Raw genomic sequence first — 17174 nt, forward strand, 5'->3', positions numbered from 1 at the left:
TTCAGGGTTCCCTGACTGCTTCCAGGGAGGCATGTTCTGACTTGTGGTGGGCCCTGGAACCGTGGTTCTCAGCCGCGCATCGTGCCACGGGTGGGGGCAGGCAGTTGGTGACTAGGTTGTGGCCCACACAGCAGGGCTTGGACTGCCTGCACCTGCTCACCTATGACCACCAGCAGCTTGCCTGAGGTCTCAGCCTTGGAAAAGGGTGCAGTGGCGATCGCCGTTGTCCCTACCCCTCCTGCCAGTAGCGTCCTGAGGAAGACGGCAGTTTCCAGCAGAAAGTCCTGCAGCCCTGAGGAACCCCAGGAAGATGAGGCCCACGATGCCAGCTCCCACACAGACTTGTTCCACCAGCATCGGTGAACATGAGTCGGCCCTTAGTTCCAGTGAGGAAGTGTGTGGCACCGGAGGCTGGGGGATCACTGCTGGCCTTTTGAAAAAGACTTTGGGAATGTCTATCCAAATCTTGGTCCGCTGGACCCAGAAGATAATGGCAGCACAGAAAATCTTTAGGTGAAAGGAGCCCGCCATGGCATCGTTTACCCTGGGGAGCGACTCAGGCCGTCCCTGAACTCTGGCAGCAGAGATCCTGCTCTGTTTGGCCATTACAGATAGTTTTGCAGCGGGGTACCATGGACAGGGTTAGGGAGCCTGTTGGGTTCTGCTGTGGGCTGAAGGTTTGTGTCCCCCAAAGCTCTTGTGAATGAGGTCAGGGGCTGGGGATGTGGCTCAAGCGGTAGCGCGCTGGCCTGGCATGCGTGCGGCCTGGGTTCGATCCTCAGCACCACATACAAAGATGTTGTGTCTGCCGAGAACTAAAAAATAAATGTTAAAAATTCTCTCTCTCTCTCTCCTCTCTCACTCTCTCTTAAAAAAAAAAAAAAAAACTTAAAAAAAAAAAGAATGAGGTCAGTGTCCTTGGAATAAAACTGCCTGAGTAGACCGTGACTTGTACCCATGGGACCACCCTCAAGGCAGATGAAGAAAGAGGCGCATGGGCTCAGAGACCCATCTTGTGGTGTAGAGGTGCATCTGTCAATGTAGGCTCCTCAGGACTCCTAGGTGGCTGGGGACAGGTGGCAATGCATACCCTTTCATTCCTTCTGAATTTGAATTATGAGAATGGGCTGCCTCTTTGAAAAATAAAATCTAAATGAGATAAAAGTAGTCACTGCAAAGAGCTGCCACGACAGGGACAGATTGTCCATCCCCTGTTGAGTGTGAAAGCAGACAATAGTTTCCCCCAGAGGCTTAGACAGAAGGCGTGGAACGGGAGCCGGCACAGCCAGCGAGGCCCTGTTCTCAGGAAGATTCCCGGTCTCCCAGGAGCATGTCTGCGTTGTGTTTCCAAGTGATGTGCCTTTAGGATAGAAAGTTTAGATGTCACTGGCGATCGCCTGACCTGAGATGTGGCCAGCGGCTGCTCTGGGTGGCTTTCCCCGGGTCCTGTGCGTCTAGCACCTTGAGCTGCTTTACAGTCAGGCGGGCTGTGGGTGCGTCCCCAGGGCGGGCTGGCTGACGGGCTGTCTCTGTCTCTGCAGGAGCGCTGTGTGGCTGCCCTGGCCCGTGTGGAGCGCACTGACTTCCTGTCTCCTATGTGCATTGGGGAGGTGGCGCACGTCAGCGCGGAGATCACCTACACCTCCAAGCACTCAGTGGAGGTCCAGGTCAACGTGATGTCTGAGAACATCCTCACAGGTAACTCGCAGCACTCCTCGCCGTGCCACCTCGGGTGGGAATGTAGACGCCTCAGCAGTGGCCACGATGGCTCAGGAGGCCGGCTGCTTTCCCTAATGACCCCCAGGTCCCATGTCCTGTCAGATAGATGGGGGCCAGACCACGCAGCCAGAGCAGATTGCAACCCTGGTCCCCTGCCTTCCCGTGGCCAGCTTGTCTGGACTGGGCACCGGAGTGGTCTGGGGGCATTACCTGCTCTGTGTCCTACTTGCCCTTCTGGATGGAGGACGCTGCCTGCCCCTGGGAAGGTCAGGCCAGCCTGGGTGGAAATCTGGCCTAGTGAGGAGCTCGTGGGTTGAACCTTTCTTTGCCTCAGGTTCAGCAGAGCCTTCTCTGTGGCCTTGGTAACCATGGAAACCCCTTTCCTCTTCCTCTTGCCCTCAGGAGAGCAAGGCTCCTCACGCTCTCACGCTTCTTATAACCAGTTAGTGGTGGAGAGGGCGCCTTTTCATCCCCGCTAGCCTGCGTGCTAGCCCTGCGTGTTCTGTGGCCACCTCGAGGGCCCCTGAGGGTGGGAGGCCCTTCCCCCATTACTTGGCAGCGGAGGCCCTGCAGAATGCTGGTGCAGGGTTGTCTCGGGCTCCAGTCTCCTTCCTTTAAGGTCCAGGAGTGCCATCCTCCTGTAAGCCCAGTGGCTCGGGAAGCTGAGGCAGGAGGATCGCGAGTTCAAAGCCAGCCTACGCAAGAGTGAGGTCCTAAGCAACTCAGTGAGACCCTGTCTCTAGATAAATACAAAATAGGGCTGGGATGTGGCTTAGCGGTCGAGTGCCCCTGAGTTCAGTCCCCCGTACCAAAAAAAAAGAGGTCCAGGAGCAATGACCTCAGCAGCGCTAGTGATGGGAACAGGTTGCGTCAACCCAGTGACGCACAGGGAAGGGCTCAGCAGAGCCAGGCCTGGGGAGGAGGACCATCCTCATTCTGTCCTACACCCCAAATAGAGCCCAGCATGCTGGCCTCAGAGGGACCCTGGGGTACTAGTTTCAGGCTGTGGCACAGGGCCAGGCCAGGTGCAGGGTGGGGCCCCTCTGCCCCGTGGGCGGCCAGCCCTTCCTCTCCTGGGCCTGTCCTGCAGAGGGGGAGACGACCACCCTCACCATTGCCTCCCGGTCCTCCTACTCCTCGTGGGTGGTTGTGGCCCTCTCTGGCTTCAGAAATGGAGGGCAGGGCAGGCCCGGGCTGTCTCGGAAGCCTCAGAAGCACAGCCCTGGGCCCGGTGAACAGGACGGTACCTATTTGGGACAGGGAGAGTCAGGTTAGGACTCTCTGCAGCCGAGAATGGTCCTGCTCCAGGTCAGTGGTGCTGAGGCTGCAGCTCTGCCCTGGGTCACAACTCCCAGCAGCTCTGCTGGCTCAGGACACAGAGCACCCAATGGACGTGTCCTTAAGGATCCCTCGTGCTTCAGGGTGAGAGTGGACAGAGGGGCAGGAGGCTCTGCCAAGAGCCCACATTGGTGGGTTCGGCCCAGCCCTCTGCCCCCGGCCCTGTAGGAATACTTCTCCACGGGGTCTCTTCCCTGGTGTCCCCAGCATCCTGCCCCTGGGCTTCTCCTGCTCTGAGGCATGGGCACTGCTGGAGAATTTTCTTCAGACAAAAAAAGGGGCTTGGAGGAAGCCAGCCACACTTGGCAGCTTTCTGGATGGGGCCATGACCTTGGGTTCTCCCTCCCAGGCTCCCCCCTTCTCTGGGGCACAGGACTGGGGCAGTGTGGCCTGGGAGCCCAGAGGGGCTTGGCTTCTCTCCACATCTTGGCCATCCTGCTCCAGGGCCCCGCGGCAGTACTGGATGCCCCGCCCCCCCGTTCTGTGACCACGGGCCCCTCCCTTCATCTCCAGGTCTCTCCACCTGTGGACCCCAAGCGGGTCTCTCTCGTTCCTCCAGGCCTTTCTCTCCGTCCTTACGTGTCTTTTTTTGCCCACGTGTCCACTGGAAGGTAAGCCCGTGAGGACTCTGTTGTACACACGTGACACGTGGTGGTACTCCTGGCTGAACGGGCAAGTGACCCTAAGGGATGGGGACTTGGAGGCCAGGGGACGGGGACGCATGTGAGTACCTGGAAAGGCTGACGCGCTGCTGGCCTGACCTTCTGTGGCCCTCTCCTCCCCCAGGAGGCAGGACCCTGTGCTCCCCCTCGCAGGCCAGGCACGGCCCCTAGACCTCGGCCTTGAGACCCCGCTCGCTCCAGCACCTGTCCAAATATTAAGCCAACAGGGACTTGATGGCTGCAGGTTGCTCCAGAGAGTGGCGGGGGGGCTCTTAAGGCTCAGGAAGACATGTTTTCAACACTCTGGGTCTGGCCGTGGCTCTGTGATATGGTGGCAAACGTGCAATTAATGTATTTTCTGTGGTGTTCATTTAGGTTTATCAGACCACTCGGGTTTCCATGGCAACCAGCTCAGCAGGCTGGCTCTGGCGCGTCCAACAGGAAATCTTTATTCCCAAAAGCAGGTTGTCAGATTCACTCTCAGTCAAAGCGTGGTGGAAATATTTTCCCTCAGCATGGGCTGTGGTTCCCAGCCTGGGAAGCGGTTGTCCCTGTGGTGTGGGTGTGCAGGGTGCGCTGGGGATGGTGATGGCGATGGCGGAGTTTGGAACCGGGCTGGCCTCTTTCGTTGAGAGCCCTGGGGCTTGGCTTGGGCCTCGCTCGAGTGTTTGAAGCGAGTGTTGGAAGCCCGGGTTCCTGCTGGGGAGGCCCGTCAGAGGGCAGGGGCAGGCTGCGCTTCTCCCCGGCCCTGCTGCCCGCTCTCGCTCTGGAGTCCTGCGCCACACTGGACCTTGCCTCTCCGTGTTGCAGCACCTCCTTTTTACTCTTTGTTTTGTGGCGCTGGGGGTTGGACCCAGGGCTGCAGGCAGGCCAGGCAGGCTTTCCCGCTGAGCCACACTCCAGCCAGGAGCTAGCTACCCTGGGTGTTTTTTTAAAGGTATATATATATTTTAGTTGTAGATGGACACAATATCTTTGTTTATTTATGTATTTATTTTTATGTGGTGCTAAGGATCCAACCCATGGCCTCACACTGAGTTTGAAGTGCCCCACCACTGAGCCACAGTTCCCACCCCAGGGGCCTGTTTTTTAAAGGCATCCTTACAAATCCCGTGATTAACTGGTACCTGGGAAGCCTGGGTTTGCATTGCACTCAGTCACCAAGTTGCCATGTGACCCTGGCTAAACTGCTTACAGCTTGGGGTTTCTTGTATAAATGAGGGATGTGGACAGTGGTCTCCGAACTCTTGGCACCAGCGGGCCAGGAGCCGTGGTGCTCAGCTCAGCCAGGCTGCCTGCCCTGGGGGCCCATGGCTGGCCTCAGTGCCCCGAGGGAGTGCACAGCCCACAGCCATGTGGAGGCACCGGGGAGCTGTGGATTGGAGCTTTGGGTTGGCCAGCAGCAAGCGCCAGGGTCTCTGTGCAGGAGAAGGTTGAGGGAGCCCTGGGGGCAGTGTCAAAGTGAGCTGCCTGCCCCTCCCTGGGGCGCTTGGCCTGGGTACAGCATGTCTTCCAAGCCTCGCATCGTGTCTGCGTGGGCCGCCTGACTTTCTAGGTTCCTTGGCTGGCAGGAGTCTCCACATGTTGGGATAGGTGGACAGTGTCCAGAAGATGCAGCTATTCAGGCATTGGGACTTTGAGCTCCTCAGTGGACTTTGACACCTCATGTCAGCAGTGTGTCCTGGTGGGGATGAGAGCCAGCAAGTGAGTCAGCCCAGCCTGGCTCCTCCGCCACCCTGCTGGAGTAGGGTCCACCTGCACCTGGCAGGTCCTTCCTGCGCCTGGGAGGTTCCTGGAGGCTTCTGACAAGTTTGAAATCAGATGGTCCCTCTGTCAAAACACCAATGTGACTCTGTGTTAGAAAGCAGCCTCTGGAGAGGGAGACTCCCGTGGTGGGCAGCCTGGGGAGGGGCTGAGGCTCTGGGCTTCTAGCAGCAGTGCTGTGCCCTGTGCAGCCTCTGTGCATGGCTAGTGGGTCACTGGACCATGCTGCATGATGGCATGACCCAGGCCAGGAGGCAGAGAAAGACCTTGTGGGCTGGGGCCAGAGGAGATGGCACTGTGGCTCTGTGGTGCCCAGGGCTGGTGGCAGCCCCTGCCCATGCATCCCACTTCTCAGAGATTATTTTCTTCTCTTAAGGTACCAAAAAGCTGACCAATAAGGCTACGCTGTGGTACGTGCCCCTGTCGCTGAAGAATGTGGACAAGGTCCTGGAGGTGCCTCCTGTCGTGGTAGGTGGCCCCTCACTTGTCTCAGGAGGTGTGCAGAGGCGAGGCCCTTGTGTGATGGTGGGAGGCCCCTTCAGCTGAGAGGCCTAGGGGAGTAGCACCCAGGCCCTGGGCCTGGGGGTCCCAGGGTTTTACTCTGAGGCAGTGGCGTGGGAGGAGGCCAGGGCGCGGGTGTTGGTGTGTTTCCCCTCATGCTGGGAACGTGAGTGCCCGTTGCCCAGAACCCGCGGACGGGCGTCCTCCCCCGTAGGACCTTTGTGCCACACTTGCTACCAGGGAGGAGGCTGACAACAGGGACCGGAGGAGCTGTGTGTCCCGCCAAGAGCCAGGACCTGCGGGCTGCCTCTCAGGACCCGCAGAGCTGGTTTTCCGCTTGGTTCCTCGTGCAGAGGGCACCAGGACTCAAATCCCTCTTGGGCGCCCTGCTCTCTCCCCTCTGCCACTGCGGTGTTGGCCTCCCCGGTGGTTCTGCTGGGCGGGCGGGGAAGCTCCGGAGCAGCACGTCCATCTGTGTGCATTCCTGAGCCACCCAGGAGGCTGGCGGGCAGACCGTGCACCTCACCATGCAGAACCGTGGGAGACAGACACTTGGGAAGGGAAGGGATTTTCACCCACTCCCTCGCTGTCCCCCCTCACCAGCTCCTGGACTCTGAATCTGTTAGAACTGTGGTCACCTGTGACTAATAACTCTGAGGCTTGACCTATGAAGGTCTTAGGCCTGTTTGCTGCCCTCAGGAAGAGGCCAAGACGCTCAGGCTCATCAGTGTCTGCTCGGCCGCAAACTTCTTTCTTTTTTTTATTTTTTATTTTATTTTATTTTTTTTTTTTGTGGTGCTAGGGATTGAACCCAGGGCCTTGTGCATGCAAGACAAGCACTCTACCAACTGAGCTCTAGCCCCAGCCCCAGACTTCGTTCTGCAGTGGAGATTTATATGGAATCCACTTTCAGAAATGATAAATTGAGGGCTGGGGCCGTGGCTCAGTGGTAGAGCGCTCACCTCGCATGGGCGGGACCCGGGTTCGATCCTCAGCACCACATAAAAATGGGGGCATTGTGTTGTGTCCATCTACACCTAAAAAATAAATATTAAAAAAAATTTAAATTAAAAAAAGAAATGGTAAACTGAGCGGGGGGGGGGGGGCATGGTGGTGTATATCTGTAATCACAGTGACCCAGGAGGCTGAGGCAGGGGGATGGCAAATTGGAGGTCAGCCTCAACAGCTTAGCAAGACGCTATCTCAGGATACAGTGAAGAGGGCTGGGGGTGTAGCTCAGTGGTGGAGCCCTTGCCCAGCACACACCAGGCCCTGGGCCTCCCCAGTGCTGCAGACCAACACAGACCGGCCAGCTGAGAACCAGACTGTCTGGAGTCGTGCCTGCTCCTTTGCCCACAGACCCTGACACCCCCCCCCCCCCCCCGTTCCTTTCTCAGTGCCCTCTGCTCTGTGGGTCCCACAGGTGGGGTCTTCCCCAGGGGAGAGCCCCGCCCAGCTTTCAGTCTGGCCCTGGGTCCCCAGAGCTGAGAGGGATAGCTCCCTGTGGCCACTGTGGATGGAAGGCCATGGGGACACCCTGAGCCTGGCTTCCTGACACCTCTTGCTGCTCCTGCTCTATCTGACTGGGCCCCTGTGAAGCTGGTCAAGGCCTGGGTGTGGCATTTTTCAGGTGAGGGTAGCCAGCTGCTGCGTCCAGCTTCATGTTAGGCAACATTCCTCAAAAAACGCCTGCTGGGCGCGGTGGCCACACCTGCAAACAGCTTGGGAGGCTGAGGCAGGAGGATCCCAAGTTCAAGGACGGCTTCAACAATTTAACTAGGTTCTAAGCAACTTAGTTAGACCCTGTCTCAGGAAAATAGAAAGGTCTGGCATGTGGCTCACTGGTTAAGTACCCTTTGGTCCAATCCCTGGTACCAAAAATTTAAAAATAATAAATAACAACAATAAACCAGCTTAACAACAGAAGACCCCATTCATGTTTCCTGGGAAGGGCAGGTAGGCCTTGCCTGGGTCAGTTGGCACTTACGTGGTGAGAACAGAGGACGGCACCTCCAGGTGCTGGCTGTAGTGACCCTCCATCCCCACCCATCCCCCGCCAAATACCATGTGAGCAGAGTGACTGCGGGTCCCTGTGAGCTGTGGAGGCCGGCAGGCCCTTGCAGCCTCCCTGTGTGTGTGAGTGTCCTGGGGCTGCTGTGACCAAGTGCCAGGGGCTGAATGACTTCAAGGAAGTGGACTGGGATGCTGCTCAGTACTCATAGTGCTTGCTGGGCACGTGCCCGGGCCTGGGTTCAATCCCCAGGGCTGCGGAAACAACAAAACCCTAAAGTATAGATTAGAAAAAAGAAATTTATTATTCCCTCACAGTTCCAAAGACTGAGAGCCCCAAGTCCAGGTGCAGCCAGGGCGGCCTCCCTCCATGTCCTGCCGCCTCCATCCTCTGGTGGCTGCAGGGCTCCTGCCTCCACCTGCTCCCCCCCAATGTGTCTTCACGTGGCTTTCCTAGAAGGACACCAGTTGTGGAATTTAAGGCCTGTCCCTCTGCGTGTGACTTCTTAATCACATCTACTGAAACCCTTTTCCCAAAATGTCCACGTTTTTTGAGGCTGTAGGTCAGATGTGAGGGACACTGTTCAGCCCAGCATGCTGCCCTCCCCCACCCTCCCTGGGTGGCTCTCCTCCCCCTGCTCTAGGCTGGGTCGCACGTGGCACGGGTTACACGCAGTGTGCCCTGGGGCGAAGACCTGGGAGGCTGGCTGGTGTGGGCCCACAGGCAGCTCCCCGGGAAGTGGCCGTAGCCCCTTCTCTCTGCCCCCGAGCGCTCGCTGGCAGGTCAATTCCTCGGGTCAGTCCCCCAGGTACATACACACATACTCACGGGCAGTTGCTCACCTGGTTTAATTTTAAGATGCCGACAGGCCACATGTAGGCCTCAGCACACCTGCAGGGGACTCCTGGCTTGAGCGAGGCCGGGTTGCTGCCTTTTTGCTCATTAGGGCCACATGCTGCTGGCAAGGGGCCTGTGGCTCGCAGACTCCGTGGCTCCCGTCCCCTCCACACACGGCCAGGGCCTTAGCACACACTTGGCCTGCGTCCCTTGCCCAGTCAGGGTGCCCCCCACACCCTGAGGAGCCCCGTAGCTCCTTTGGTGTGGCTGATGAAGCACAAATGCCACCCTGGCCCTGGCGGAGGGGTGCAGAGGGCCTGCAGGTGGGGCTGCTGCAGCTATCATGAGGCCCCAGAGCTGTTGACCTGCGGCCCAGCCCGCAGTTGGGGCTGCTGCTGATCGGAGCACAGGGCTGCGTGTTCTCTGGTTCTAGGAAAGTGTGTGCTGGGAGCTTGGCCTCGGGGTGCCCTGCCAGGACCCTGCCACCACCCCTCACAGGTAACCTCGGCTCATGTGAGAAGCCTCCATCTCTGTATCTAAACAGACGTCCGTGTGACATGCTCACACCCACGTGCACATGTGGACGTCTTGAGCACACATGGGCCTGGCTGCTGGCTGAGGGCAGTGCCGTTTGGGGTACAACTGTGTCTCCATGCTGTACCTCCTGCGCTTGCCTGGCAGTGGTGGTACCTTCCCAGTGATTGGAACACTCAGTGGCGCTGTGATGATTAAGGAACCACAGACCTGAGAGTCCTCAGTGGCCTTGGGGGCTGGACATGATTTTCCCAAAGGTCAGACTGGCTTGTGTTGGGAGCCTGGTCTGAGAGTTCTGGCCGGGCTGCCTGCTGCTTCCTGCCGTCTTGGCCTGATGAGCCCCCCCGGGGTGAGCACAGGCAGCCCTTCATTAAAATGTTCTGTGGGGGCACTGGGGCTGGGGCTCAGTGGTAGAGCACTCGCCTAATGCATGTAAGGTGCTGGATTTGATCCTCAGCATCACGTAAAAGTAAATAAAATAAAATTATTATGTCCTATGGCAACTAAAATAATATATGTATTAAAAAAAATGTTCCAGTGGTTCCCAGATTTAAAGGCAGTGTGTGTGAAGAGCCTGGGCCTCTTCCTGTGCATCAGGCCCAGGTCTGGCCCTGTCAGTTTCCCCATGTGCCCACAGAGCGCTGGTGTGTGCTGGACACAGTGAGGGTTGCTTAGATGTCAGTTGGCTCTTTAAAAACAAACAAAAAGCTAGTTTTTTTTTTTTTCTCTTTCTTTTTTGATGGGCCTAGGGATTGCACCCAGGGCCTTGAGCACGCTAGGCAGGTGCTCTGTCACTGAGCTGCACGCCCCCCCACCTCTTTGAAAGGCATTTCTGAGGACGGGTGTTCAGCCTGCGATTTTACTGGGTAGACATGGCACAGACTCTGCTCCTGCAGTCGCTACCTGGGATGACAGACTTCAGGAAGTGTTCTCATGGAACAGGTTGGGTTCCCCATGGCTCATTTCCTTCAAACAAACCCCTGCACTCCCTCCGTGGAGAAGGGGATGGTAACCAAGCCTGGGTGACGTTGGGACCCTCTCAGTGTTGGATCTGGGCCATTAGCAGGAACATGGAGCTGCTCACACCTGGCCTCAGAAAGGTCTCGGTGCAACTGAGATGAACTTGCTTAGAGGTCAGAGGGGCTTCAGCAGGGACAGAGGCACCCAAGGCTCAGCTGGAAATGCTGGCTGCGTGAGTAAAGGAGGAGGAGAAGGCAGGGAGGTGGTCGGTGGGGTGGTAGTCAGTGGGGAGGCTGGCCCAAGGCCCAAGGGAAGGGCCTGGCTCACAGCCCAGAGGCAGAAGGCACTGGGCGAGGTGCATGAAGGGCTGAGATTGCCTGCAGCCAGCACACAAGACCCAGGCCCTTCTGAGGGTCCTGGGGAGAGCACAGGGAGACTGTGGCATGTCCCCTCCACTGGTGGGAGCGCGGTGGCTCTGGATGCAGCAAGTGAACACAGGACAGAAACCCAGTGTCCTGGTGCCCAGCACAGAGCAGCCTTGGTCTGGGTGACAGACTTTATATTCACGGTCACACTTTTTTCTCTTGCAGTACGGGGGACTGGACCCTAGGGCGTTCTACCACTGAGCTACGTCCACACCCCTTTTATTTTTTTTAGTTTGAGACAGGGTCTCGCTATGTTGCCCAGGGTGGCCTGGCTAGTGGTCCTCCTGCCTCAGTCTCCTGAATTGCCGGGACTGCAGGCGTGGCCACACTTAAATTTTTAACTTCTTGGGTCAGAACCCCTATGGTCCATTAAGAGCTTCGTGTCTGTGTCAGCCCTGGGTGCCCTGCAGAGGTGCGGCCTGTCAGGGGAGAGCTGCCCAGGGTCAGGACACACAGGCCCTGAGACTTGGCTGTTTTAGTTCCAGGAATGCAGCAGGTGCCGACAGATGAGGAGCGATGAGGGTGCTCAGCGTGGTGTTATCTCAGCGGTGAAGGATGGGGAGCAGGCTGGGTGGCCAGATACAGTAGACCAGTTACAGAACCACAGAGCGACGTTTAACCTCCGTTTGTAGCATGACAGCTTCTTACATATTCACAGGAGATTCCAGGAAGGACCTGAGCCACACATGCAACCCTGCTTCTCTCTGGGATTGGGACTGCAGATTTTTACCTACTCTGTATTTGTTCCTTATCAAATATGTTATGGGGAAATACAGTAGATCCAGTTACAAAAAGCCAGATAATTCTGACACCCCCGTCCCTGAGGCTCGAGGAAGGCCATTGTCCCCACCTACGGCCTGACCCTCACCTTGTTTCCCCAGTATTCCCGGCAGGAGCAGGAGGAGGAAGGCCGGAAGCGGTATGAAGCCCAGAAGCTGGAGCGCATGGAGACCAAGTGGAGGAATGGGGACATCGTCCAGCCCGTCCAGAACCCAGGTGGGACTGGGGGAGGGGTGGTATCTTTGGAAAATTAGGCATGATGGACAATGAGTGGCTCCATAGCAGTGATATCCAAGACGGGCCTGGCCGTCTGTGGTCACTTGAGAGTGTCAGGTCCCTGTCACTTGCAAGGCCCTGGGGCACACACTGCCAGCAGTGACCCTGTGCTCTGGCTCTGCTCCTGGGAGGGAGACCAGCTGGCAGACCAGACGGACCCTGAGGCCTAAAAGGCATCCTGGCGTTCAGGATGTTCCTGGGAGAGGGAAGCTGGCAAGGCTCGGATGGTGTCCCCAGAAGAAGAGATCACACCCAGACCCCTGGATCCCGAGCACAGGACCCCACGTGGGGAAAGGGCCTTGGCCAGTGGGGTTAAGTTACAGTCAAGAAGAGAACATTCTGAGTTACCCAGGTGGGCCCTAAATCTCACCACAGGAGAGGAGACAGTGGCGGGCCCTGGTGGCACAGGCCTGTAATTCTAGCCACTCCAGAGGCTGAGGCAGGATCGCAGGTTTGAGGCCAGCCTCAGCAGCTTAGCAAAACCGAGTCTCAAATTACAAACAAAACAAAACAGGGCTGGGGATGCAGTGCCTTGGTAGAGTGCCCCTGGATTCAGTCCCTGGTACTAAAAAGAAGAGAAGACAGGCTGTGGCCTGAGAGCAGGCAGAGGGGTGGGGCTGCATGGCATCGGGGTGCTGGATGGCCTCTCCCTCAGCACTTTCTGGGGAGAGCTTGGGGGGGGAGCCAGACCCTAGGGGCAGAGTGGGCAGCAGGACAGAATCTATCCTTCTCCCGCTGTATTAGTCAAAGGGAGCATTCTGAGCCCCTTACCCCACACTGGACCGAGGAGGCTCTTCCTTGCCTAGAGGGTCGCCCAGGTTCTGTGCTGGTTTTCTGTACCCCTCCTGAGGAAAGAGCATGGAGGAGTGACATCTACCTTGATAGGACTGTATTTTGACTATTTTTTTTTTAACTGTGGCTATGGTTATACATAGCAGCTGGGTTCATCCCCCAAACTCATACATGGTTGGAAACTGATTTTAGTTCATGGTCCCTTTTGACTTTTTTTTCTGCTAGTAGAGCCCCTTACAGATATTTCAGTAGCAGCATTGAGTGACTGAAACTTCGTCAAGGCACTTGCCACTCTTGGAGTTGTTTTGGTGACAGCCATGCATGGTAGAGGACAGGAGGGTGGGAGGGCTGGCCTGGCAGATGGGACTGCGTCTTCCTGGGCCAGTCCGGGGACTGGGGCTGGCAAAGTAGATTACGGATGATACGCTTGGTGCTTTTTATAAAATTGGAAATGAAGTATGACTGATTACATCCCAGTGGAGGGCCACGTGCAATCCAGGCACCTTTCAGCCAAGAGGCGTTGGCTGGCTGCCCGTGGGCAGGGCCATGTGGAGCGTTGACATCCCCAGAGAATATTTTGTGAGCCACTGGTCCTGGAGAGCCTTCCCTTCAGCAGATGTGGCCTGTTGGGGACCACAGTTCCCTTTGGAGAAATCCGATTTAGGTTGACACAGTTGGACACCTTTAGTGACCCACAGATGTCATTGGGCAGCTGCAGAATCACCGTCCTGGGCCGCAGGGGTTGGTCCACCTACAATTCCTCTCTGTCTTTGCTGTTCCAGAGCCCAACACCGTGAGCTACAGCCAGTCCAGCCTGATTCACTTGGTGGGGCCTTCGGATTGCACCCTGCACGGCTTCGTGCATGGAGGTAGGGTGAGGTCACTCCGGTTGCACCCCTTTTCCCTGTCGCTGCCCCCATGCGTCCCCTGGGCAGCCGGGCTGCTGTCTGACCCAATTGAGGCTCTTGTGTTTAGTGAACTATGAATTTACACTTTTAGGAGGTTGCATAAGAAATTGCTGAACTACTGTGGGTGCCCATTTTAAAACTGGAAGTAAAGGATGGTTGATTAGAGCCCGGGGCATGGTCACACGTGACCCTGGGTCCTCAGAGTTGCAAGGTGAGTTTTAATAATGGCCTGTCGGCCGGGGGCAGGGTCTTGCAGGGGTGCAATGTCCCCAGAGAAGAGTGCTATGACAAGCAGGTAATTAATTAAGCATGCTTATGTTTGTTTCAAGTAAGCACAGATTCTGCCTCTGACACTGCAGGACTGAAGTCCTTGCCCAGGATTCCCCGGGTGTGGGAAATGCTGCCGCAACCCAAGCAGCTGGGCTCCAGGTTCAAGGAGGGGCATTTTTTATCTTAACAGTGGGTAATATTTTTATGTGTGTGACTTAACTCAGAAACGGATGTTGACATTTTGGTTGGGACTAAAGTGAACTTTAAACAGCAAGTTGATTTGGAAAACTCGGGGAGGAAGTAATCAGTGGTGCGGGCGGCGGCAACCAGTTGGAGGAGAGGTGTGGGATCCTGCCGGCGCTGCCGTCCTGGGTGTGCTGAGGCCCTCGTTCCTCCTCATTCCTCCTGGCTCCTCAGGTGCAGTGGGCGCTCTCAGTGCTATTCATTTGCTTTCTCATTTCCTGGTACCTGGAACACCAAGTTCTCCTTTCTTTGCTCAGAGAACTCCTGCTCATCCTTCAAATCCCAGCCCTGTGGCTCCTCCCTGTGCAGGTTTACACTGATATTTGTGCCAAGAATTCCCAGGAGCAGGCTTTGTGTTGGCTCCAGTGCTTCTCTCTGAGGCCTGGAGGCACTTGGTGGGTCCTCATCCCGTGAACAAGCGACATAGGTTCCTTTCAGCTTAGGACTGATGGTCCTAGGCCTGTGTGAGGCTGGGCCTGGATTCGAGGGATGTTTTTTTCTTTTAAACTAATCTGACTCTTTTGTGTTTCCTTTCCTCGGTTTCATGATGCTTTTCTCTTTGCACACCTCCGGGGTGGCTGTTGGTGGGTCTGATTAACTAGTCTCACACAGGGCAGCTGTTCCAACAGGAGCGCTCCGGGCCCTGCGTAGCTCTACCTTGAGAAGCCCTGTGGCCCCTGAGCATTCCCAGCCTCGCGTCCTCACACCCCCTGTCCCTCGCCCCTTCTGGTGGGCAGCAGCCCCGTCTTCCAAGCCAGCCACCCCAGGCCCCAGCTGCTGAAATTGACAAGAATTGCCCTCGGCTTCCTGTGGCTCACCTGAGGTCCGTGAGCCTTCTGCCAGGACGTTGGCTTGCCGCATGCGGTGGTGGCGCTCTCACCAAGGGTGCCTTCCGCCATCGCTGCCGAGTGGAGGGCGTGCGTCCTGAGCCAGTGTTCTTGCCTCACATGTCCACAGCACTGCTGACCTTCCGTGGCTGATGGGGCAGCCTGGTGGGCTGGGGCTTAAGGCCGCATCGTCACCACCACAGGGAGCACTCATCTGGGGATGTCCTTTGGTTATAGGCTGCGGGGCCCCTCCTGAGTTTTGCATGTCTGGCCGTGTCCTGGCTAAGTGACATTTTATTTATTTTATTTTGTTTATTTTATTTTTTAGTTGTAGTTGGACACAATACCTTTATTTTATTTATTTATTTTTACATGATGCCGATGATCAAACCCAGTGCCTTGCACGTGCTAGGTGAACGCTCCACCGCTGAGCCACAACCCCAGCCCCAAGTGTGGCATTTTAGGGAGTCAATCTCCCCAGGGGGCTGCCAGGCACTGCTTCACGTCTTGTGGATTCCATGGTTTCTGCTGGGAAGTCCGGGGACTGGATTCTGCCCTGAGCTCTCCGGCCACCCCTCAGCTGCCTGCCAGCCTGGGCTTTTCTCACTCGCACCTTCCACCCCATCCCTGGCCTTCAGCCAGCACTGATACTCTATGGGACACTGGTGCCCTGGGCACACTGCTGCGGCCTGAGGTGCTCACGGGAGAGCCACAGCTGCTCACCGGCCCTCACTGGTGGTTGGTATGGCTGAGGGCCCCAGAACTGTGCAGAGCTCCTGCTGTTGACTAGAGACCCTCTGGGGAACTGCTGCCCTGGAGGACAGTCCCCCAGCACCGTGGCCAGTCTCTGAAGTTCAGCAGGTGTGCGTGGCTGGGCTCACCTAGTCCATCGTGAGGAAATTCTTGTCCTGCCTGCAGTCAGCTGGACGGCCCCCCTCTACCTCAGGTGTCTCCTCTGTGTGGAGCTGGCTCTTCCTCTGGCCCTGGCCCTCCTGGCGCCTTGTGTTGGTGTTTCCTCCGGCCCCTCAGATCTGGTCACCTCTCTGTTGACACAAGTGGAGGTTGTGGTCTCTCCCTGGAAGTTGGGGATCTGCAGCCTCATCCCCACAGCCCCCCAGGCCCAGGCCTTGCTGAGGAACTCTAGGCCTGGAGCACGTGACCCGGATGCTGGGGTGCTGGTCATAGAGGGGCACCCTGGAGACCTCAGCCCTGGAGAGGGGGGAGCGGCCGGGTGAGGGGCTCCTTCTGCTGGTCAGAGCTGTTTCCTAATTCTGGACGCTCGTCCTGGGGCATCTGAAGGAAGAGTGTGGTGCCCTATTTGAAAAGGGCTAGAAGGAAGGGAACCTTTTCCCTGCAGTTGCCCATTGTGACCTCCCTAATGACTGGGAAGGGCCCTTAAAACTAGGACAGGAGACGAGGTTAGAGTTCTAGTTAGAAATGAACTGGGCACGGCAGCTCTGTTCCTCATGGTGGGCGCCACTGCCCCCTGGACCACCCTGGTGAGGGCCTGGGCCTAGCCACTGCATGCCTGTGGGGGCTTCTGTCATTTCAGCCAGGACGAGGACAAAGTTGATCCTCATCCCAGGGACATCTGGCACTGGTACTGGGTCTTACAGCAGGAGAGCAGTGGAGGGCGGTCATCTCTGGTCTCAGGAAGGAGCCTCAGTTTCACCCATCACATTGGGTCTTGGGTAAAGCTGGCTCCACTCAGATGCACATCCAGCCGGAGTCTCCTGGGAGGGGTTTGCTCCACCCCTGAGTGCTGGGAAGCATGGAGGGGGGCTCTTGCAGCAGTTTACAGCCCTTCTGACCCTCAGGAATCTCTTCTGCTTTAAGAGAAGAGGTTCCCAGCCCTTCTCCTGGAGGGCCGGCTCCTGCAGGGCCAGGCCCTGTGCTTTTAGTCAGGAGTGCCCTGGCTGGTCCTGACGACTCGAGGCCTCAGAGCCCACAGCTAGACGATGCTGCCCTGGCCTCTCAGGAGTTCTGGAAGCGCACCTGGAGTCCGCCCCACAGTTTTCTGTCACCACACTGCAGATCCACTGCCCCCACACGGTGGGCATTGCGTAGCTCAGCGCGGAGATGCTGGGCACCTGCGTGTGTGTGGTGCTGGGGATCTTACCCCAGTGTGGCTGCCCCAGGTCTGTCCTCAGCCCTCTTTGCCCCACTCAGTCACTTCCTCCCAGTGGCAGCTGATGTTGTCTTTCAGCTGGGACGTCTGGCCCCTGCTCTGCAGCCCACAGGCCCCTTGGCCTCTCTCCATCTCCTCGCCTGCCCATTCCTCTCCTGACCTCTAAAGCTTTGTGCGGAGGCCTGTCCTGGAATCTCCG

The 17174-nt window shown here is 57.2% G+C and overlaps 1 protein-coding gene across 4 annotated transcripts in view; it reads left to right on the top strand.

Moving 5' to 3' along the window:
• Positions 1-17174, top strand: part of ACOT7 (acyl-CoA thioesterase 7) — an 86426-nt gene that overhangs the window by 34611 nt on the left and 34641 nt on the right. For all 4 annotated transcript variants that reach the window (XM_081306597.1, XM_081306595.1, XM_081306596.1 and 1 more), the window contains exons 3-6: positions 1542-1698; positions 5860-5951; positions 11633-11747; positions 13382-13468. In XM_081306597.1, coding sequence (XP_081162723.1) covers positions 1542-1698; positions 5860-5951; positions 11633-11747; positions 13382-13468 — 451 coding nt within the window. The remainder of the gene's footprint in view (positions 1-1541; positions 1699-5859; positions 5952-11632; positions 11748-13381; positions 13469-17174) is intronic.

This window comes from Spermophilus citellus (genome assembly GCF_964194105.1).
Source record: "Spermophilus citellus genome assembly, chromosome: 9".
NCBI lineage: Eukaryota > Metazoa > Chordata > Mammalia > Rodentia > Sciuridae > Spermophilus > Spermophilus citellus.